The 25,077-nt window shown below is 45.0% G+C and overlaps 1 protein-coding gene across 1 annotated transcript; it reads right to left on the reverse strand.

Annotated features, from left to right (window-relative positions):
- Window positions 1-6,797: 6,797 nt before the first annotated feature.
- On the reverse strand, window positions 6,798-24,150 carry KCNMB4 (potassium calcium-activated channel subfamily M regulatory beta subunit 4; the record flags this gene model as incomplete). Its single annotated transcript, XM_082279913.1, has 3 exons — window positions 6,798-6,966; window positions 14,658-14,785; window positions 23,812-24,150. The coding sequence occupies 3 exons, from the start codon at window positions 24,148-24,150 to the stop codon at window positions 6,798-6,800; spliced, it is 636 nt and encodes a 211-aa protein (XP_082136039.1).
- Window positions 24,151-25,077: the final 927 nt, after the last annotated feature.

Consider the following 25,077-nt stretch of genomic DNA (forward strand, 5'->3'; position numbering starts at 1 on the left):
CTGAGCTGCATTTTGGAAGCAAAAATCGGTGTGGTGGTTCTGATGTTGCAATGGCAGAGCCTAAAGCTGGCAGCAAAAGTCACTACTCTGCTTTACTGGACCCAGACAGGATGGGGCTATTTCCATTGGGTTCTGCCTGCTTCAGATCCCTCCTCAGGCACCAAAAACTGCCCAAATTGTTGTAAACAATCCCATGCAACACTGCTCTCAACTTCCCAGAAATTTCAACACAAAAAAGAATGGGAAATATATTGCTCTGAGCAAAACAGATGAAAAAAAATAGGTCGAAACAGGTTAAAAGAACATGGTACCCCCACATGTCCCCAAAATGTCACCTAGTGACAGCTGCTGGAGAAAAGGCTGCAGTTTCAGCCCCAAAACATCACCTAAATGCCATCAAAATCCCGGGTTAGCTAGCACCAGTGTGGTTTTTAGCAGCTATATGAAGGCTTTACAGTCACAGTTTTGCCTGCTGAGATGTTTCCTCCCACCAAAACATTTGGTCTGTACCTTTTATCTTTATTTATTACCTTATATTTTCCAAGAATAGACAAGACATTTTATTCTTCTGCTAGTATTCTTAGTTCCTTGTATTTGTTATTGAATAACCTGCCCATCAAACTGGAGCTCATAAATCTCCTGATCTGGCATATCTTAAAAAATTCAATTAATTTGCCCTTTACCTTGCTATTTAATATCATGAATAAAGTTAGTGAGACACCTCATCCCACACCTGTGCTTGGTAGCTCACTCTTCATTATTGCTTTGTGTTGACAATTCTGCAGCCCATTTTCAGTCTCCTCTCTCTCACTGTCAGCCTGATCTCAATTAATTTTTTCAATAAGATCTTGAGGCATTATTTAAAATGTCCCTTATGATGTATTGCTTCCCGTATAGGTCTCCATTAGTAAAAAAGCAGGAAAGTTCACAGGACACTATTTGTGTTTAATACAGCAGAATCATTTACTGCCTGTGATTCACTTGTCCAGACACTCACAGATTCATAACATATGCTCTATATTTTTGATAAGGATTTAAAATTAATCCATCAAAAGCAAGGAACATTAGCTTACTCCATAATTTCCTTTTTTTTTTTTTTTTTTTTTTTTGCCTTTTGTATCAGACCCATTTTTCATGATTTTTCAGAAAAAAATAGGCTACCTGCTATTTAGGTGTACTGACCATCGTATATTTGGCCCTTCCAAACTACTCTCCCCCTGCCTAAGAACTGATTTCCCAAATATTTCACAATAATTTTTTAGTCATCTCAAACCTTATTCTTCAGAGGAATAGTGCAGGAAAATATAGCTCAGCCCTTTGAATTCTATGGAAGATTTCATTCTTTGCCAAACCCATGCCCCTTCCAACGTTTCACATTCGCCCTTAGGTAGGAGTCCTCTCCCTGATGCCCCTGGGTCATGCTCCCACCACACAGCCCCACATCCTGCCAGTGCTCCTGATATCCAGGCCCCTGGAAAAAGCCAGATAGTACATCCTAGAGATGCTGTTGGATGGACACAGCAGGGGAGAGTGGGTGGCTGCTCTGCTCCCTCTCCTGTGGGTACCACGAGACAAACCAGCCTACTGCAAGAGAGCAAAAGGAACTGATCCTGCTGTATGGGGTCCAAATAGCTGAAGTATTTTGTCCAGAAACCCTCAGGTGCTGAACAAACAATTATGTGAAAGAGCTTACTGGCTGGTTTTTTTTCCAACTGCTTTTAGTGAATGACAATTGGCATGCAAATAAAAATATAGAACTTATGCTAGCTGAAATGTTATGGGAAAAGTTATATTACCAAAAGTAAAGTTTGATGCTCCATTAAGTCATTAAATTAAATTACAGAGAGTTTGCTTTTTTTTTTTTTTTTAATGCAGTGTCAGAAGTAGTACTGCATTTCTGGGAGAGTTATTTTGGATTGATTGCTGTATGTGCTGTTTGGAGATTGTGTACTGTAGGTGTGTATGCAATTTTACAGCTATGCCAACATTTATTTTACAATAAAATTTTACCTGAAAATTACAGCTATATAGTGTAATGAGCTATTCTTTTTTCTTTTTATAGCATCTCCAGCCATGCATCCAATACACACAGAGCAATTTTCTGGCTTACAAGACTTCAAACCATTAGACCACCAAAGAGCTGTGAATTAAATGCAGTGCAAGCAATGGCAGCATTCACGCTCACGTATCAAACCAGAATGAGGATTGCACAGCCTCTCAAATATCCAACTTTGGGGCTGATTCATTCAGTGGGTCTGTGACCTGACAAGGCAGGATGATTAATTGCACACATATTCCCTCAGAGGTTTTCCTGCTCATGCTTCCTGCAGCAAAGATTGTGAGCTTGACGGATCAGCACAGCAGCCTCTTAAGATGCCAGAAAGGGAAGCGGTTGGATTCTGATTGAAAGTTAATGGAGGAATAGCAGCTGTTCCACGCTGAGGTAAAAAAAAAACCCAAACAAAGAGGTTTTGATTCTCAGAGAAACCACACACAGGAATAAGCTGATTTTTCAATAACTCTGGCTATGGGATTTCTGTCAGGGATTGAAAGACTATATTTGCATGATATAATAAGCATCATAACTAGAAATTCAGCTGTGCTTCCTTTCTTCTGATTATTGAAATATAAGCCATGGCCTTAGTGCTTTTCTTTTCTTATTAAACACTGTTCTAGGTGTCTCCTCTTTCACGTGTTTGTTCTTGGCTTTAAGATACTTTGTCCATTTAGACTAAAGTTTGCAGAAACCCTGATTTGGCAGGCAGCTCCCATATTTGCAGTGCTGAGCAAAGCTGCTTGCACAGCACTTCCCTTCTGTTCACAGGCAATCCACACACTCCCACTGTCAGACCAGACCCACTGCCAATTTTTAATAGTATTCATTTTTCAAGTAAGCCTTAGCAAATTGCATTAGACACCTCCTCAAGAATACTTAAGCCCTATCACTTTATCTATTAAAAGGTTTTAAACATTGACCAGTGTTTCCCCCACATTTCCCAGCTGCACTCTGACGGGATAACATACACTTGATGGAGGCTTTCATGTTGCTTGTGAATTGAGCTGAGCTGTGTGGCAGCCCTCTGTAGACACACCTGCTCCTGTGGGCATGACCCCACAGCCTGGCCCAGCAACGAGGGTTCCCAGAAGCAAGCTGCAAACAGGGAACCCCACAGATTCAGCACCAGGGCTGGGGAGGGCAGAGGCAGGCTGAGCTGCAGCAGCAGATGCACAGAGAGCTCTGCACTCTCACGCCTCACAGACATCTTTGTTCTGTTCTAGGACAAATCCCTCAAAACACATTTGGAAGTGCAAGTCTGGAAACTGAGACCTGCGCTACCTCCTCACTGTACTTCCCAACCTGCATCCTGCAGCACCTACTGAAGAGCTCTGTTGAAAACAGTCCTTCAAATCCAGCAGTCTGTGCTGGACCCCTGTCAAAGGGCTATGTTTATAGCAGAGATTATGGGAAATGATCTTCTAAAATGCCCCTGGATTCTCCCATGACATCCCTCATCTGCTTCGAGTTAGAATTAAGCTGTTCATTCAGCAGTTAAATTTTCTGACTTTGTTAATAACAATCTCGTCTGTTACTGGCAACACAGAAACACACAAGCAGGAAAAATGCAACAAAAAAATGCTCCTATTACTGCAACTTTTAAAATGAGCCTTAGAAACTAACAGAGAATGATACTGTATAAACAAATTGATTTAATTGCACTACATGAAAGAGAAGGCAGGTCTTACTGAAGCAGAGCAGCAGACAGCATGCCAGAACAAAATTCCTCAAAGCAATGGCATATAAATATTGAACAAAATGCAAAAGCCAACTCTGCAGATGGCTTTGGGAAAAGCAGCCACTCTGGCTGCAAATATGTTTCAGAGAATACAACACAAAACCTGGAAATCTGCAAAGCCAAGGAGGAAATCAGTGAATAATCCGCTAGATGGAAATCCCCAGCTTCCACAATCAAGTACAGGGTTTGCAAAGACATTTCTAAATCAGTGAGGGACGGGATGGGACAGAAGAGTGAATTTCAGGATTTTGAGTTTTCCCCTTAGCATCACACACTGCCATGCCAGGCATATACCTACTGCTGGTCCTTGCATACCAATTTAGATATTTAACTTGGGGTGTTTATCTCCCAGCAAAATAATTTAATATCATCTCTGTAGCCATTACTTTCTTCCAGAGGCCTTTGCAAATGGCATTTCCAACAGATTTAAATATATGATTGCCAATCAAGTGAGCTGCGTCCGCTCAATTTGCTTCTTGCCTTTTGCTCAGAGAACCAGCTGAACGATTCACTCACAAAAGCTTCTGAAGCAAAGCAAGAGAGGATTTTGTTAATCTGGATTTGTGAGCCCCAAGCTACTGGCTTAAAATTTGATGATGAATCTGTGTCACTGTGTATTTCCTTCTCCCTTGGGAAAACAAAGGATGGATGGATGTAGAAAATCAGGCTTATTCCTCTTAACTGTAAGAAGTTACCAAAGAGAAATAAATGAGGAGAATTTGGCATTACCTTACCCAGAAAACCAAACCACCCCACACTGGCAGCTTTATGTGATTTTCAGAGTGTGAAAAAGTAACATATATATATAAAAAAATAGCAACCAAGCCCCCAAATCAGACACACAATGCAACGTTTCATGGGTTGCTGAGGCAAGAGAACCGCAGTGGATGCAAGCAAGGCTGCAGCAGTGAGACACAAGTGAAACAAAACACAGTGTCCTTTGCAGGACAGCTCTCTCAGAAGTTGGCAGGCTTTCTTCTGAGAGGCTGAGAGCTCACAACCTCTCTGCACCCAGTATATCCAGCACTACTCTTTTCAGTAGGCTGACAGAAGGTACCAGTGTGAGCTGGACAGCAGCCACCTTCAAAGGAGTGATGTTTAACACACAGAATTGGAAATTTTTCTCACAAGAGGTATTTTTCATCTACAGGACTGGAGGTGCCTGAACATGGGCAGCCAATGCTAACTGGATCTTTCATACAGAGTAATGTGCTAGGAGGCATCAAGTTCCTGCCTCTACAAACATATTTCCTTAACTTGCTTTGAAGGAACAGCTATCCCAGTGTGGACTGGGACCAGATAACATTCAAAAAGTCACATAGCAAGTAAGAAGGGGAGCGGGAAATGACTTCCAGTCACTCTGTTGCCCTTGCTGTGCATCACCCTCATCACTGGGCACCACAGTGTGCACAAGAGGTTTTACAGAAATCACTTCTAAAACACACAACACAATTAATCTGAAAAGGACACTGGGCAATTAAAGCAAGTTTGTCATTGTGCCTTGTGCCAACTAAGCTTTCAGGCTTTCAAATCTAGCACTTTTCTCATCCTGAGGAAATATTTCTGCTATGTGTTAAAACCACAACGAAACCCAAGGTATTGACACATAAGAATATCAGAGATTAGTACAATGCACAGTGTGTTTAGAATTGCAGAATTGTTAATGTAGATTAAAATGCTTTGTCAGTAATCACTCACTTTCCTGACCCAGCCACATGGCTTTTCTTCTTTGCTGCACTCCAGCGCTGCCAAGCTGCACAGCTGGTCCCAGGGGGGGCCAGCCCTGCAGGGGCATCAACGAGTGCCATGAAACTGCTCTGGCCTCAGCTCCTGACTGTGGCATGCAAAAATGTGCCCTGGGAAACTGCCAGAAATATGGAACTCTCTGTGCTGAGCAAGTGGACTAGAGCTGGTACTCCCATCACACACAGCAAGGAGCTGGGGCAAGCAGAGAAACCAGACCCAGCAAGATTCCATGCCCAGAGTGCCTTGTGTTTTCTGGAGCATCCCCTCTGAGGGGGCCTTCATTGAGCTGGTGTGATTGGGATAGGCAGTTCAGCAGCAAACATCCACAGCCCTGCAAGGAGTTGATGTCCTTCTCTGGTGATGTGAGTCACACCATGACACACAGGCTCTCCTCAGCAGACACTCAGGTACTACACTGTTGGGGGAAGATGCTGGTGAAACATATTAATGTAAAACCACTACTGTAAAATCCTTGCTCCTTAGAGCCTGGAGCATTCATGAAGAGGGTACCTGAGAAGGGACAAGAAAAACTGTAGGGACTGAATACCACTGAGGCAATAAAATGAGATCCAGTATTTAATCATCTTTTCCAATAGCTGTTTCATTTTTTTTTTAAAGTATTTCGGAGAGATTTCTACATTTCATCACAGTGAATGGGTGATGATGAAAGATTTTGTCTAGACAGAAGGTAAAGTTTGAATTTTAAAATTAAGTTCTACACAGTGGAATAAAAACCAAATCAGCACAATGCTATGTTTGTCTTAAAGTTAAAAAAGAAAAAGAAATAAAAAAAGAAAAACAAAAAAATAAAACCCCCAGAAGTTAAAACCCCCAAAGGAATCAAACTTTATTCATTTGGAAATATGTTCTAACTAAAGTAAATATTTTAAATATTTAGTATTAAACATTAACAAAGATCACTTTGTGGAGATGAAATAAACATCATCAGGGAGTTTTATAAACGGTCTCAATTTCTGGGTAGCTGCTCCTCAGCACTAACAGCACACAGCATATTTGGTGCAGTGTAGATTTTCTTTTTTTTATTTTTTACTTATTTAGTGCCATAGCAGAAGAAGCAATTAGCTGGCATTTCATGGGGCAATCTCCCAAGAACAATCCTGAGACAAGAGCAACTCCACCACAGATCAGACACTGGAAGGAGACGCAGCTGGGTGCCCCGCAGACCTGCAGGTGTGTCAGGTTGCCCCACTTGACATCTTCTTGCAGGTTTTTCTTTTCCATGAGCAGCCTTGCCATTCACAAATGTTTCTTCTTTTTTATTGCCTCTGCCCTGACAGCCAAGCTCTTGGCACAGATGGTCAGGACCACAATGAGGACTCCGACCAGGAATGTCACCACGGGCCAGAGGAAGCAGTGCAAGAGAACAGTCTCGTCATGGGTGCGCTTCAGCATCACATCATCTGGCCTGTGTAGAGGAGGAACAGAAGGTGGAGAAAATATAAATCAGCATGATACGATCAATTCATCATAAGTGAAAGTCATCTAACATGGCAAGAGTAAAGGTGCTTTATTTGCCAAAGTGTTAGAAAATGATTAAGTGGACCACTTCATTCACTGCTTTCATTTGTGCTTTTATCACCAGCACTCATGATAGACTCTGAGAGCATTCCACTTGCAGTGTTTACAGGCTAACAAGTTCATTTGGATTAAAAAAGAAAAAAAAGAAAGAAAGAAAGTGTTGGTGCTTTATGTCTTCTAGGGAATGTGGCAATCACAAACAGCCATGAGAGATACAGTCGGTTGTGACTGTGGAATGCAAAACCACTCTGGCAGAAACATAACACCAGGCAGCATTTATACTTATCTACCTTAAATGTTATCAGGCCCTGTGAGATGGATTTAAACAGTAATTAAAACTTTGCTTTTAGCTTTGAGCACTGGTGTGTCCATGGGGCTACATGGAGGCTCCTGATGACAGAAGCCCTGGCTGTGATTTGGGTCTGGCAGAGACAAATCCAACTGGTCAGCCCTGGACTGCTGGTCGCCCGGGCTAGCCCAGCTGCACTGGCAGGCAGCAGCCTGCATGAAATCTATCCCCAAGAGGACTACAGCCTGCCCCAGGGTGGCCTCATCTCCTTCCCAGCGGTGGCTGTTTCAGCAATAAGCTGTGATTTGGTGCTGCAGACAGCAGTGCCTCAGTAGACTTGAGTAGGCTCCTACTGGAACACTTTGGCAAGAATCCCACAAAGGTCTGAACCTCCACGCCTCCACCAGCATCATCTAATACACAGTCATGGCTGGGTCTGTGACAGGTGCATGCACTTCCAAAGGGAAACAGAGGAGAATAGCAGGAGAAAGCATCTCAAGACATATGGATGTTTAGCTGTGCCACATGTCTGAAAGATCTGTTGTCCATCTGCCTCTTCCAAGTCTGGGATCTTGTTTGGGAAATGTGATGGCAGGTTTTCCTCATCTCTGGCTCTTTCTGTTCTCCCTTGCAGTTTAGCAGTTATTAAATCAGTCTTGTGGTATTTGCACTTTGCTGCTGCTTTCCCATCTACAGCCAGAGACATGCAGTCTGCTGGAAAACTATCTGCAAAGGAGAGAAACAGAACTTTCTCCAATTAGAAAAATACCTCTAGTCTTGACTCATGCTGGTCCTCACTTACATCGAACACTCCCATCTCATGTTGCTTCGTCAGCACCACCTGTCACTTCTTGGAGCAACAAACCTCACAGCCTAAAATCCTGGCAACCCAGCCTCCTCCAGGGGTGTCCTGGGAGTGAAGGTCTCCTAACCCAGTGGCACATGGGAGCAGATACCTGTTCAATGGCTCTGCTGTCTCTCCCACTATAGCTTTGTCCTGATCAGAAAGCAGCACTAAGAAAGAATTCTCTGTAGGGGAAAAAGAAGGAACTCTTTCCTTCACTGAGAGATTGAATGGAGATGTTTGCAAATCTGCAGTTTTATCCATCCTTGAGGAGCTACTGGAGCCAGACTGCCACACTACACCTGATGCCAGATTTAATTACACCTCCGTTTGCATTTGGGGGTTTCTCTCACCCAAAATGTCTGTATGGACAATCCTTTGCACTGTGCCAGCCTGAAAGTGCCCAAGGCTGGCACCATAGATCTCTCTTGGGTTCTGTAGTAAGGAGCAGAATAAAACTCAGATTGTGAGCAGCTCAGCTATAAAATTTGAAAGGCAGCAGCATAAAAAATATCAAAAGAATCCCAGGTGTATTTAATAGTGGAGCGCATGAATCTGCACATCCAAAATCCTCCAAATATATAAGCAGGCACAGGTGGAGACTATAAATTGAATAAAGTACTATTAACTTTATGGGTGCAAAGTCACCAATCAGCGCACCTGAACAGAAAAATCCTTTCACAAGAGGTATAATACTGCCCCCTCATAGTTATTGTACCATCACCTGTGAATAACAGACTGCTAGTTGGCAAGGAGGACATAAGCAGGCAATACTCAATCTTCACAGCTCTGAACTTATTAGTGACATTGAATTTTAAGTATTTTTTTAAGCAGATGTTAGTTCAAAAACAAGGGGCAAGCAAAAAAACTAGAAAATTGGATTCAATTAAAGGAAAGAAAATGTGATTGGGGAAAGCAAGATATCCTTTTGATTGAATCTTAAATGTTTTGAAAAACATAGGTACCAAAGGTAGCAGCAATGGATGTCAAACACTCATTACAGGTGTGACTGTGATTTAGTAATTTAAAAGACTTTCCCTTTTGGAAAAGAGTCAAAGACAGAGCCTTTAATTAAGTCTTGAGATGAGGTTTGGGTTTAGATGGGTATTACTGCTATTCTTAGGTACAGCAAGAGTCCCTGTGCACTGGTGTGGCCTCACCTTGATTCCTGTGTGCAGTTTTGGTTGCCACAATATAGGAAAGATGTTAAGCTGTTGGAGAGCATCCAAAGCAGGGACATGAGGATGGTGAAGGGCCCTGAGGGGAAGCCGTATGAGTAGTGGCTGAGGTCACTTAGTTTGTTCAGTCTGGAGAAGAGCAGATTGAGGGGAGACTTAATTGCAGTTACTCCCTCACAAGGAGAAGAGGAGGGGCAAGCACTGATCTCTTCTCTGTGGTGCCCAGTGACAGGACCCAAGGGAATGGCCTGAAGTTGTGTCAGGGGAGGTTCAGGTTGGATATCAGGAAAAGGTTCTTCCCCCAGAGGGTGGTTTGGCACTGGAACAGGCTCCCCAGGGAAGTGGCCACAGCACTAAGCCTGACAGTGTCAAGAAGCATTTGGACAATGCACTCAGGCACATAGTGTGACTCTTGGGGATGGTCCTGTGCAGGGTCAAGACCTGGATTCAATGATCCTTGTGAATGCCTTCCAATTCAGAGTATTCTGTGATTCTGTGGCACTCAAAACACAGTAATGTAACTTCTTTGGGTTTGCTTGGCAAAGCTACCAGTTTTGACTACTTTTTTTAAGGTGACTTGCCTGCTCCCACAGTCTGAGGGCTTGTTGTTTTACTTGGAACCAGAAAAGGAAAGGTGCTCTGTCCCCGGGGAAGACTTCTCATGGTAAAGATCTGTCTTTGCTGGAAAGCCTAAAAGCATCACTCCCCTGGTACTGAGGCAGTGATGTTGAGCACAGAGGAGGTACATCATGCCTAGAAACACCTTTCTTTTCCCTGTGAAAATCAGCAGATGTAATTAAATTTGTTGCCTTGTTCCTGTAAGTACAGTGTCTTTAATAAACCTGTCTTTGCTCTGCGACTTTCATATAGTACTTCAGTTCGAAGTTGTTGGCAGAGGGGTTGCACATATTCCCCCTAAGCTTGGTTATTGGCAATCTCTTCTTTCTAGCAGTGCTGCCATTCAGGTTTCCAGTAAATGCAAAGCCTCTTGAGGGGATGCACCCGAAGTCCCAACACCAGTTATCTGTGGGGCCACACCAGCTGCAATAGTTACCCATGCACAAAACAGCAGCAGAAGCAAGAAAGACACCTAGGGGGAAAAAGGGGGAAACCCCCCAATAATTTCAAGCCACGCTCAGGCATTCAGACCTGGTTCTTGCTGTAAGCAGTGGTGGGCACTGTGCAACACCATTAGTGCCCAGCAGTGGTCCCAGGGTGAAAGAACAAACTGGGAAAAAAAAATCCCTGAAGATGTCTCTGCCTTAACCCTGAAAACACAGCTTTCCCTTTCACTGAACAGACAAGGAGGGAGGAATTTTGTTTTCATTGCTAAAAGGTGAGACCAGGACTTATTTTTAGCAGGACTTAGAGCTCCGGGCTAAACCCTTGTGGAGCTCTGAGCAGGGCTAACTGGCTTAGTTATTGCATTATACAACACATCCCTGTTAGGTTCTGCCAAGTAGTTCAAACAGACACCAGATAAAACAGGCCTCCATCAGAGCCTTCAGAGCAATTAGTGAACATCATGGGAAGAATTGCAGTGCAGGGATTACCAAGAAGTCATGTAGGACCAAAAGGTTACAGGCTCATAAACATTTCAGTCATCACTTACAAACCACACTGTGTACCTTATGTTGCACAACAAAAGCTGACAGAGGTGGAGGTGCAGGATAGGGAAACCTTACAAATATTTTTGTATTCAAACAATCTGGATTTAATGATGTTTGTAATACACTGATTTTTTCCCCCAGATATTCCCATCCAGTCGCTCTGACAAGCAGTCATTTTTTCCCTCATTGTTGCAAGATGCACAAATCCTCAGCTGGATGGCTGCACACAGAGGCAGCACACTGTCTTACTGACAGTAAAGTCCTTTCCCCCTCGGGCCCAAGCACTGCTCCACAGGTGCAGGGAATTAATTTAGAAAACTGTGAAGTAACAGAGCAAACTAAGATTTATGTTCCAACATTAATGGATGAGCAGCCCTACTACCTGAGCACCCTTGGCTTATACGCATAATTATTCTGAGATAAGTGGGAACCCTGCAGGGTACCCCAACAACATACAAGTTGTCACTAGTCACTTGAGAGGGTTTGCTCTTCAAATATCTGATGAATTTGTGTACAGCATCCTGCAGCAAACACAGGGGAGGTTAAAGTGTGGCTGGCTCATCTGCTGTGCCACAGCAAAGGAAACACAGAGTGTTCTTGTGTACAGGACAAACCCAGAGCTAAAAGGTAATAAAGCCCCATAGATCAGCCACTAATAAGAAATTACTTGACACAGGTTGCTCTGCTTGTCTCTGCATGGCATGAGACAGTAGGTCTGAGCTCATGGCAATCTTAGTTTCTCTCTTTTTTTCTTGTTGTGGATGTCAATGAGACCAGGAACATGAAGAAATAAAGTAACAAGATCTCCCCCATCCTGCCTGTTCCTGCACCTGTCCCACTTTAGGGCATAGAGCTGTGGCCCTTGTTTGGCTGAGGTCATGACTGCGGACCCCCGGGACACTTGGTGTGAGATCCAGAACACTGAAGCCCAAGAGCTCAGTGCCTTCTCAAACCTTTGGCAACAGCCTGAGAACTTTATCTGAATTTGTCTTTTATTTGGGGGTCTGAAGCACTAGATGTTGGTTTCTGCTGTGCAGGGCTTCCTTCAGACTGGGGTATCATCATGTCAACAGACAGGCACCTTCACCAGAGATCCAGAAAAGCAACTTCCCCATGCAACTTGAACCTGTCGTCCCAAAGCTTGTCAGAGAAGCATGGGACACTAAAGGTAGGTGCGTACAGTGGCAAAGCAAAACCTTGCTCTTCAGTGAAGCACTGAGCTCTAAGCTAAGCTGCACTTTGGCTCCCTAAGATAAATCTCAGGCAGCTGGTTTTGCTGGGCAGTTGGATTTACAGTAACTAAGAATGGTTGAAATTGCCGAGTCTGCTTCTCGTTGCCCTTGTATAACTTTGAACTGCAATGGCATCCCCTTTTCTGTCTTTTCAAAGTAGCTTGTTGAAACATGCACCACCAAACCGAAGGGAGATGTTACCCAACATGTACACTCTGCATGCAGCAACAATTCTGACAACGAAACTGAACTAAATTCAATGAAGAGGAGATGATGTGTAGGGGTCCCTTCCCCCCTGCCATGGAGCCCTGGGAGAGGGGCCCTGAGGGGACAGACACGGGGTTATAATACATTTTATACAGACTGGCAGTGAACAGTTAGCTTATCCACACAGTGAAAAAAGTACTGTCAGAAAGTATGCACACTTCTGTTTTGAAGGGAACAGACTTTTCCCTCAGTTTGTTATGGTTCCTTTTTACGGCTTCACAGGCTGCTTAGTCATCATTGCTCTAAAAGTATAGCCAAGCAAGCACATTCCTAGTCAGCAGAACTTATCTCCCAAAGCTATCTTCAGAAGAAAATAGATGGGGTACACACTTCGGCTTAGACTATCTTCTAGTATCTCTGGCAGCGAGCCACTCTTACGCTGTGTATGAATTGTTGTAGGATCAGCAAAAGGCAGTGTTTCAATGCAGCCATTGTGCTGGCAAGAACTTTTAGCAGTATAGGATTCAGCATCTTTAAGGAAAAACTCTGCCTGAGTGCTGCACAAATCCTCAGTGCCGGCTTACATAAACGGCAGACGCTAGGTAGCATGCAGCCTCAGAAAAACTTTGTCTTTGCTTTGCCTAAATGTGATGTGAGAATCAGCTCACATAGCTCTGGACACGTACCACCCTACACTCCTTTACAGGAGAGAAATAAGCACCTCTGGGCATCTGACCTGTATCAGGCATTTACTATGGGGTAAGATATAAGGCTCCTGTTTCTCTCCACTGACTAAAAAAGTTAACTTTCACATCATCCTTTCCACACCAGGTTAGATGTATCCTAGCCATGACTTCTCCTGCAGACAATCCCATGTTTCTGACTCTCCAGCTCACTCGGACAGCGGCTGTTGCAAGTCCCAGTTCCCAGGAGCACAAGGAACTGGCAACACCTGCCTGCCCAGAAAAATCAAAATCATAACTCGGCTCCTGGTTAGCAGATCCAAGCATTGGCATCTTGTGGATCAGAGGACACCCAAGAAGGTCCCTGACAGGGCTGATGTCATCACACAGGGTGCCCTAAGTTTTAACCTCTGCATGCTGTAAATAATGTTTCTTTCCCGTCTAAACGAAAAAATGTTGCTACAAAGCTTTGATGGAGTCCCTCTGCAAAGAGTTAACCAGGAACAACAAACACACCCTATGCATGCTGACCAGGTCTACAGTCTCTCCTGGGAGACAACAATTACAGCCAGCCTAGGACAAACCTGAAGCCCCAAGGCACTCAGCAGGACACCCACAGGACAGTCAGGCATTTCTCTGCCTGCCACCCTGCTCCAGCTCCCTGGTTCATTCGAGGCCCGAGCACACTGGCATCCACTTTCCTCCTGTTTGTCTTTCTGAACTTAAATATCTGGTGCCAACACTCCCACACTGAGCCCTGAATTGCACCTGCAAGTCACGAGCTATTCCTTCATCTATTTAACTTCCAAGTGTTTGTGGGATAGGACTAACCTCATCCTGCCACCACATTTCCTTTTATTTCCTGGCATATCACCACCAGAAAGGGACAGGAAAAAGGAATCCCTCCTCTTTTTGTTTACTGAAGGAAGGAAACCACATGTCACTCTCATACACATGGAAGTCACATCAACATTGGCAGTAAAAGTAAGAACTAAAACAGAAGGGGAGATGCTTTAGGTTATGACTTTCTGCTCTGCAAGCATGTATGAAACCTGGCAGTTCTGTGGCTGTTTATTACACGTATCTGATCCATTAATCCTCTATGAACACAATTCCTGAATAGTTTGTAGTATTTACTGATGTTCCCTTTTCTTCCATGAGCAAAGTAGGGTTTATTTTCTGTGGATGAAAGGAACGTTACTACGCACACCAGAAATCTGCCATCTGAGTCTTAAAAGCCAAGATGCTTTTTGCCATAAAAATTGCATGTTTTAAGGAAAACTTTTCTCAGAGTTTTATATTTTTACTTCGAGTGGTAAAAATACTCCCTTCCTTTCCGTATAGCTTTTCATCAACAGAACTGTCTTGCAAAGTTCTGCACTGAGCTCTGTGTGATAAACCACATCACTCTGGAGGGGGTCTGCACATGTGTATATACATATGCATGCATTTATATATAATTTCAAATAGAACCAATGGACAGCTGTTAAGCAGATGCATAAGCACTCCTGCCTAGCCAAAGGGAGAATACTCACCTCAAGTGCTGATTAAAATAGCATGTAAATGGTTGAGAACCCACTTTCTCTTTCCAGTATTTCTGCTTGTACGTGACGTTCTCAGAGTTCTCCTGATCGTCTCTTGCACAGGGAGGGATGTATGAACACTGCCAAGACACATTGCAAAACAGAGTTATTTCTGTGCTCAAGAACACAGGGCATCACTGCTCTGCATTTTCCTCATGATACCAGCATGACTGAAATGGACGGAGAATAATAAACAAAAGCTCCAAAGAAACAAAAAAGAAATATTAGCTAAACTTCACTTCAAATGCTAGTTATACTAGGAAAAGAATATAACAGCATTCAGAAAGAAAACAAAGGCTTTTTTCATGTTTGTTCCACTGTTAAACCAAACCGCCTCATAACATCTTGGGGTTTGGCATGATTAATGTGAATATAATAATTTCATTTTGATATATTTCTAGCCGGCTGCGTGGATTGGATTTGAATAACTTCCTATTTTCAGTGAGGCACATAATCACAAGTTTTTTAAGTATCATTCTAATAAATAGCATGAAGAGTCCAGCAAGCTTTCCCAGGTGATGGGATATCTGGCTGATGTCCTCTTACAAAAGAAGGTATTCTCCCACTGTTACAACCCAGGCAAACAAGCAAAAAGGTTCACAGCCCTGCTTCAGCAGAAAGGTTCAGCATCTGCTTCTGCTGTACAGAAGTCAAGGAGAGCTGAGCATGCAGCTGAGCTATCTGCAGATCTCACCCTCAGACATCTGCTTCAAAGCCCAGAGATCAAGTGAAATTCCTTCCCCAGCTTGGACTGGGCTTTCAGAGGCTCCCCTTTGGATCACACACACATGTACCTTGTTTCCAAGTCTTTGACACACCACCCTTACCTCCTAGCCACAGGCAGCTAAACAATAGAAAACAAGTAGTGCACTGAATCAAGTGTCAGCAGTATCAGAGTCCAGTGTCCAAGCACAATCCCTCCCATTTTTACCAGGCATCCATACAGGAAATCATGCTAGGACATGTTGAACCACACTGAGTAACACAGCTTAACTGACCCTCTGGTAGCACAAAGGCTTTTCGCCCTGCAGGATGTATGGACACCAAGGCTCCAGGTGCACACACAGAATTTTAATTCCTTTAAAATTGGGAGCTGCAAACAGAAAAAAAGTGTGACTGGGAAGGTAGCTAAAAAGCCTCCTACTTAGGAAGGATGAGGAAGCAGGAGGTGAAGGGTGCAGGAAACCCCTAAGGGCATGCATACATATGATCACAACATTAATTTCGCCACAGTATCCTGAAGGCAGTAACAACCAGGAGAGGGATACCCTCTCTAACATGAGAATAAAGATCACTCACTGTGCCCAGTGAATGCTGCTTCTCCTTCTGCTGAGGTTTCACAGGGGCCTACCTTGTCCCCAGCTGCACGCTATACCTAAGACGTACAGACCTACAGGTCTATGTCCACCATACAACAGCTTGAAGATTTGCCATTCCAAGGGCAAGGGAGAAATCTCAGGATTTTATTTCCCTGATCATGTAAAATCTGACCACTTCTGTCAACACCTGCCATTGCTGCCAGTGTCTTGCAGGCTTCAGACTGAAAGAATCTGCAAGGTCTTCCTTGTTGCTTCCAAACTGAAACCTACCTTTTCCACATGCAAGGATCCACATTTTCACATGGTGTTGCCATGGCACAGAGCTCCCTTTAGTTCCCTGTTTACATGATCCTTAACAAGGGTTGTCCCACTGATGATGATGAAGGACAGAAATGAGCAGTACCACCAGTCTACTTCAGAAACCAGAATGCAGGATTTATCACATACAGATAGTATTCCTTGTTCAGCAGTGGTTTTGGTTTGGTTGTCTACTTTGGAAGCATCAAACACGCCCCTTTCTCCTCCACACTCACATAAATCTCTGCAGCAGCTGGGCAGAGTCAGCAAATTTGGCACAAAGACACCTGAGAGCACTGCTGGCTCTGCTCTGTCCCCCTGAGAGCACCAACGTGCTGCACCATCCCAGCTGGTCCCCTCCTGATTGCTTGGCCAGCACTTCCAACATTCTCCACCCTGATGTTTTCCTTTATGGAGCATGTCCTGCTTTGGAAATGGCACCATATCCCATCAGTTGTGCACTCACTGCCTACGTCCGACTGTAGTCACCACCCTGCTCATCCCAAGCCCCCAGCTTGTAGGTAGCCCCCAAACCAGCCACTATTTACCCAGCACACAAAATGCAGAACTAGACAAAACAGCTAAGTACCAATATACATTATTTTGCCTAAATTCACTCAGCTATCTCAAAACTCCTATTCCTGTGCTACTGGCTCCAGTATTTCCTCTATCCTCTGAAATGTTTCTTCCTCCTGGCTGAGCCTACTGCTGTCCTCTGCTATAAAAGTGCAACCACCCCACCACTCCTGGCTAAACTTTCCCTAGATACTTCAGAGACCTTCCACCCCCACAAAATATTCTTGAATCCTTCACAAAGTTCATAACCTAGTGAACTGTTGTTTAGCCCCATCCTGAGTTTCAGGCTTAGAAAAAAACAGAGAGGTCTCTTTTCCCAAGAGCTGTCTCTCTGAACAGACAAGTATCAAGCTTTAACAGTCTCCCAGGACATTTAATCACAGAGTACTTCACATTTTTTTCCCATCAGTCCCCATGCTGTTAGCTCAATATGAAGATACTAAAACATTGAGTTTTTCAGGGCAGGGATTTTTCTTGGTATGGAAGATGTAAAAGGGCCCAAAAACAGTTTCTCCAGGCAACACTTTTGTATTTTGGCATGCCAAAGCAAGACAGTGTATGGGAGTATTGCCAGTACCTACAGGAGAGACACCTGGAAGTTGGGCACAACAGTGAATATTTTCCATAACTCAAACTTCACATCATTCTCTGCACAAGTAATCCCAGCTGACAGAAAGCATGCTGGATGTATTTCTACCTCTTCCTCTTTATCTTCATGTGAAAAATGCAAAGGAGACACCCGGGGTCTTGCCTTAAATTGATGTGACCTCTCTGCTTCAGCCTGTTAAGGATTAACAGCCTTGAAGAGAGGAGTGGTCCCTGTCCAAATACGAATCCCAGGGTCCGCCCTGAAACATCAACTCAATGTGACAAAGGTCTTGAGCCACAGAGAACACCCAAGGTGCAATCCCAGTGTGAACATATCAGCTGCTGCACAAGCACTGGAGCTTGTTCGCCTCCCCAGGATGCCAGCATAGTCCCACCAATCCAAGGTGCACTTTGTCCCTTTCAGATTCACAGGGAGTGGATCTCTAAGCTGTATCACCCTCCAAAGCAGAGTCAGCAGGCAGATAAAAGGGAATCATAACCTCACAAATTTTGCTGCTGTGAGTTGATGGAGGAATGTGAAATAACTTCCACTTTGGCAATAAGCAGTTCCTGAGACATTAATTCTGCTGTCCTCCCTTGCAAGACATGGCATGAAATATTGGCATCAAAACATAAACGAATGCCAACTGAAAGCAAGCTAGGACACCAGTAAAAATGTCAGTGAACAGCTAATACATCTTTACACCAACGTTTTGTAGGATTTGTATCCATGTTTGCTGCTGGATGATCCCACTTCAGTGTCTCAGCAGACGCCTGGGAAGATTTCTGGTCCTTCTGAACACTTCATGAGGGCAGATATTCTTCCATATCACAGAGAAAGAACATATGCATGAACTCTTGACTATGGTTTAAGTTCCAGGTTGCATTTCATGCTTTTCAAAGATTAATTCTTGCCTAATTCAGTCACGTTTTTAATTTTAAGAAAGACAGGCTTTGCAGACTACAAGACAAGTCCAAGAAAGTTTCAAATGCAAAGAGACATCAGGGCCCAAAGTAGAAGCAAGTCAGCCCAACAGAAGACAAACCAAAGTCATTCAGGAGCAAGACTTCAAACTCAGTTTCCAAGTGACATGTTGAGGACCATTCTCCTGGCTCCTGGTGAGCTATGGGACAGAGCACGTACCATCTGTTTGGTGCAGCAAAGACCCACAACATGAGCTGGAGTACAGATCCACCTGCAGCCCATGGTGGACCCCACACCACAACAAAGGGATGCCCAAAGGAGGTTGTGACTCTGAGGGAAGTCCACGTGGGAGCAGGGTCCTGGCACGACCTGTGATCCTCTGGGGGACCGATGCTGGAGCATGTTGTAAGGAACTACAGCCCGTGGGAAGGACCCACACTGGAGCAGGTAATGGAGGACTGTCTCCTGTGTGAGAGACCCAACATTGGAGCAGGGAAAGAGTGTGAAGAGGAAGGAGTGCCAATGCGTGATGAACTGACCACAGCGCACATTCCCTGTCCCTTTGTCCTGGTGGGAAAGAGGAGGTAAAGAAAGTCAGGAGTGAAGTTCAGCTCAGGAAGAAGGGATGGGTAGCGGAAAGGCATTTTTAGATTTGATTTTATTTATGCAGTACCCTTCTCTGATTTAATTGGCAATAAAGCAGATTAATTTCCCTGAGTCAAGTCCATTTTTCCCATGACGGTAAAGGGTGAGTGATCTCTCCCTGTCCTTATCTCAACCCCAAGCCTTTCATAACATTTTCTCTCTCCTGTCCACCTGAGGATGGGAGTGATACAGCAGCTTTGGTGAGGACCTGAAGTCCAGCCAGGGTGAACCCACCACACCAAGCAATATGTGAGCTTCTCCTAACTTTGTGAGTGTTTCCATTCACTACTGGGTTACCTTCATGGCATGGAAGGCAGGAAGCACTGCCACAACCATCCCACTGAGGCAGGACATGAGCAGGTGGGCTCGCTCCATTAGTACAAAAAATTGCCCCCTCCTGAGGGGGGCTGAGTGTACTGAGGGAGTTGGAGCTGAGCACCATGTCTAGCTTCCACCTGCATCTGTCAGTGCAGATGATCAGCAGCAGCACAACCCACTGGGAGTGACCAAACCCATGACCCCTCACAGAGGCTTAAGGCTGGGAATGTGGGTGGTAACAAGTGGGTGGTAGGGTTTATCCGTGGCCCCTGGTGCTGCTTCCAGAGGAATTGCTAGGCAGCATCTGCACAGTTTGCCTGTCACAGGCACCAGCCCAAACACGGATCTGAATGCTTCACCAAATGCACCAGACTCTCACAAAATTATCGTGAAGTTATATTTTGTTATGAAACCTCCTCTGTCATGGGTCATATTTAAGAGAGTCCAAAAATTAAGCCAAATCCTATTTACAAGTGCACAGAAGACATGACTGCACAGAAGACATGACTGCACATCATCTTGTCAGGTGGAGCTGTTACAGAGAGAAGTGTGACATGAGCACAGGCAGGTGTGAAGTGCAGACAAGGAGCAGCAACTGGTTTGGTCCCCTGCCCACGGACAAGGATGGGGAGAGCTAGGTCCTGCTGCTCAGCTTCTAACATCTGTCTTACCAGTCACTCCCCTAAAAGTTTCTTGGGCAAAACAGTGGGCAACTTCTTCCAACCCTACACTTAACTGCAGATGTAGGAAGGGAAATGTCTAAAAACCCACAAATCAGACCTTTTAGCAGCTGACAGACTCCCCTGTCATTTTCCCCAGCCAGACTCATGGCCTGGTCCCTGCGCTGGCTGTTATGTGTCACCAACGTACCTGATGGCCAGAGAGTGATAGCAACAAATTGACTTTGGAATTAATCCTGCTTAAGCTTTATCTCAGAGATTATTATTGCTATCAAGGCAGCTGAAGAAAGGCTACTGTCACTCCAATGAAATTTCTTCCTCTGAGACAGCAATCAAAAAAAAAAAAAAAAAAAGGAAATCCACAGATCACTCAGACTGAACACAAATGTAATCGTGTCCGGTGCTTTATATATACATTCCTGGATTAACTCTGACCCAGCTATATAATCTTTTAAGAGCTAAAATGAATCCTGGGCTGTACAATGATGTGATTATCTTAGAAAGAAAGAGAAGAAAAAAATTCTTTTTCCCGCATCTAGAAAAAGGTTTTTCCTCACTAGAACAGACAGATTCATCGCTGTGATATGTTTATATGTCAGCCCACTCTACTACAGAAAGCAGAAGACTTTAACTCAAAGACAGGGGATTTTTGGGGGGAGTGAAGCTACCAGCTGATTTAGTACTGTTGTGTGTTGTAAGGAGCCTGAACTATGCCTTTTCCACACTATTGATTTACAGGGGAAAATTGCTACCCTACAAAGAGAAGCAGCTAAGCAGAAAGTAAAATTTAAAGACTGTTGAAAACAAAATTGGTCTTTTTTTTTCCCTTCTAGCTGGTTGGAACTGATTAGCATGTTGCATGTTTGTCTAAGTGCATGAACACAAGGAAACATAGGGCAAAACCATGATGGGAACAGGAAGGGTTAAACAGCTCCCTAAGCTCCCATCTTCACAAATGCATACTGGATCCCAAGCAGTAAATCCAGCAGATTCCTACTCTGTTGCTCTAACGAAGATATTTCAGCATAAAATCCTGAAAGTTTTTAAAGACAGTGAGACTTTAAAACAAAAATTCAAGGAGAGTATAACTGTTTGCCTCCACAGACACTGAAACAGGGAAAAAAGGGAAAACCAAAGCAACAGATATAGACTTCAGTTCCTTACAAAGGTGCGTTTTCTTGATGAGACCTAACCAACTTTTCTTCTTACTTGGTATTTGTTTTACATAAGCTTCCTAAAGTAGGGAAAACAACTAGAGCACATTTTTTTCTACATAGTTTTCTACTGAGGTAAATTCAATTTCTACCAAAGAAAACGGCTACATCAAAAAAATGCATCCTTTCTGCTTGGTCTCATCTGGTAAATCAGATTTAATCCTCAGCAATCAATATCCCAGGGTAAACAGCTCACACCTAGAGATGCAAGGTGGAAGGTAAAGAAAACAGCTTATATTTGTAAAAGCAGGAAAGCACCACACACTGCCAACACACAGCCCTGTTTCCTTATTACTAGTTAACATAAAGTTAATTGGTAAATAAAAATAGTTTTCTGAGTGACATATACAGGCATTATTTCTGAAGCGTGGGTTGCCTCCCTGTAATTGCAATTCAGCCCTTGGGCAGGTACAATCCTTCTCTCACCACACTTCCAGAAAGGCAGAAGAAAATAGGATCAAGAAGTAAAAACAAAACAAAACACTTGGACTAGGCAGAAAGGTATTGTGGTTGTAGTCCAGTTTGAAAGCTGCTGCTGAACCTGTGGATGCTGCCAGAGTTGCTGAGTCCAGGCATTCTGGTGGCAGGGCTCAGCTCTTGCCTCCTATCTCCCACCTCCCATCACTGCTGGAGGAGGCCACAACAGAGCCATAGGGCCATGCTCAGGGAGAGCCATGCTGCACCCTCTGCAGGCCCACATCCTCTTCACCCCGTATCAAATGGGTGGCTTGTCTCCTGCATTTTACCAACTCCCCCCTGCCCACCTGAAAATGGAGAGATGTATAGAGAAGTCCTGGAGCTCAGACAGCTGGGGCACTCCCAGCACACCTCTGCCACCTCAGCCCTCTCCACAGGGTGCCTGGCAGCAGCACTCCCAGGGAAAGGTTTGCAAAGCTCCCTCACCTGCCAACATTTCATCTTCTTTGCAATCAAGCACCATCCAGCACTGCATCTTCATCATCACTCATAACATCTGAGTGGTGCCAACAATTTAATCCAAATCCTGTCAGATTTACCATCCTGCTACTTACTCTGCTGATTTTTGCCCCAACCACCCTTCCAAGCTGCCAAGGGGAAAAAAACAACCCTCAAACCCCATGTGTGAAACTTAACCTGCCATCCAAGGGACAGAGCACATGAGTGCAGGTATGACTGAGAAGATGCAAGGCTGTACATCCCAACTGGACACCCAAGCACGCTTCCTGGCCCTTGCCAGCAGACCCCTGCATCATGCTTAGCACAACCCTTGGCACTATTTTACACCCACACCTCTGTCAAAGAGCTGAAATTTCCTTCTCCAGTACACTCCCAATTTCAAGTTCTTTCTGGGGTGGGAGGATTCCAACAGCTTTTTTTTTCCTTCTGCAAACTACTTAATAAGATCTCCTCCACTCAGGTACATGCTGTCAAGGCCATCTTTACCCAGCATAAAAAGAAAAAGGAGAAGGCAGGATAACTGCCTTTAGAGAAAGCACAAGTCACACATTGCCTTCAGACTTCCCCAGTTTGCTGGAAGATGCAACTTTCACAACTTCTTCATTTGGTCGTTTTTCATGTGGGTGATGGAGAAGTTTAAGAATCAAAACAGCATGGAGGAAACTTCTGTTTCGGTGCAGCCCCTTCTCCAGCGCCCCGCCAGCAGTGGCTCCATTAACATTTCTCCGTGTGCTTTGGGAAGCGGCCCTGGGAAGCACCCCACCCTCCGGGACGCGCAACCCAGCGGCACCGGGCACGGCTGGAGCAGAGCTCCCCGCCGGCAGCAGGAGTCTCTCCTCGTCTCCCCGCCCGGGGCTCCGGGGGGAGCGGCCGGGGAACGGCAGCGGAGCCTCCGCTGCTCTCCTTGCGCTGCCGTCCGGGGGCTGCGCTCCGGACGCGGGCGGGACGGACTGGAAATGGGGCTGGTCGCGAAGAATTGTGAGTGTGTCTGTGTGTGTGTATAGTGAGCGTGCATGAATCATACTTGGTATACAGGATAGTGTAATACACTATATAGCATACTATACAATATACATATAGGGTATGTTACATTATACTATATAGAATCACAAAATATCCCGAATTGGAAGGCACTCACATGGATCATCAAGTCCAGCTCCTGGACCTGCACAGGACAGCTCCAAGAATCACACCATGTGTTTGAGAGCGAACGCTTCTTGAACTCGGTCAGCTTTAGTGCTGTGACCACTGCCCTGGGGAGCCTGTTCCAGTGCTCAGCCACTCTCTGGGTGAACAACCTTTTCCTGTTATCGAGCCTAAACCTTCCCTGAGATGCTATATATATATATGAACACAACATATAAATATAGAGGTACAGTGTATGTTTATAGATACGCACTATAGAGATATACTACTTTTTGCTGAGCAACAAGCAGAGCGACATTTTGGACGGATGTTCCCCTACTTCACTTACCACCGCCCACCTCCCCAAAGAGAAAAACCCGCACCGAACAGAGGGCGGGCGCCAGGGGCGGTGAAAGGGCACCGACCGCCGCGGCGGGACCACCGCCCCGCATTTGGGGAGAGGAGGGCGTTCGCGGGTCTCACCTTGGGGTTGGTGCGCAGCTGCCGCTCGTCCTCATGGAGCAGGGCGGGCGCGGAGGAGCGGGAGGTGCGGACCAGGACCTGGAGGCAGGGGTAGCGGGCGGTGCCGCGGCAGGCGGCCCCGCAGGAGAAGGTGCAGGCGAAGCGCTCCCCCAGCTGCCGCACCGCCAGCACCGTGCAGTTGGCGGAGCCGCCGCCGCCCCGCTCCTGCAGCGCCGGGCGAAGCCAGCAACAACCCAGACCCAAGAGGGAAAGCAAGCCGGCGGCGATGAGGAGGAAACCCAGCCGCATGCTCTTGTCCTCCGCCTCCGTGTACTCGTAAGCCGCCCGGCTCCTCGCCATCGCCCGGCTGCCACTGGCATCCGCCGCCGGGCATCAGCCACTGCCATCGGCTAAAGCTCCCGCCGCTCCCCGCCTCCCTCCCCGCCTCCTCCGAGGCTGAGTGTGCGTGTAACCAGAACGAAAAAAAAAATTAGATAAATAAATAAACAGCAAATTTAATCCCGTCTGACCTAATTCAGGGCCCTCCGGGGGTGGAAAGGGACAGCTTGCAACGGGATTATCTGACCCTGGAGATTTGCTGTGCGGAGGGCTAGTCCGGATTAATACTAGGTACCATCATGCAATATATAATATCTAAAAGAGGGTGGGTGGGTGGGTGGGGTCCTCTGACTGAATTGTGGCCCCCCTCTAAGGCAACATCTCACCACTGGCTTGGAGTTAAATCCTGGAGAGCCTGTGTAAAGTCCTCTTTAGAACCCCCAGGCATCAAAGTCTGCAAGGTCTCTATGTATAGAGGAGGAAACTGATCTGAAATTAAAGAAATTAAATCTTCAAGTGAGAAGGCAGCTTCTATTTTCACCTTATTAATTGAGAAGGGACATAATGGGGATTGGCTAAATATTAACCTTTTGGGGGTGCAGGGTTAAGTGTTCTGGCCAGCCCCAAATCCAGCATCTGCAGAGCAGGGACAGAGATAACAGATAAGGAAGATGATAGCCATCACACACAGGAATTGTTTTGAACAGGAAGATATTGACCTTTGAAGGTTCACCCTAGGAAGTGCTCTCTTCCAAGCAGCTGCAAGAAAAGCAGCTGATTCAACAAAATACATTTATTTGGCAAATAAAGTTTGGTTATTACCCAGCATTTCCCACTGTGGCAACACAGCAAGCTCTTCGGTGCCAAAGTACCATAAGCAATACTTATATTTGTATTCTGTAGTCTTTATCACAGGCAATTAGGTAGAACAAAACCTGAGCCTCAGAG

The sequence above is a fragment of the Coloeus monedula genome (genome assembly GCF_965178545.1).
Source record: "Coloeus monedula genome assembly, chromosome: 4".
Classification (NCBI taxonomy): domain Eukaryota; kingdom Metazoa; phylum Chordata; class Aves; order Passeriformes; family Corvidae; genus Coloeus; species Coloeus monedula.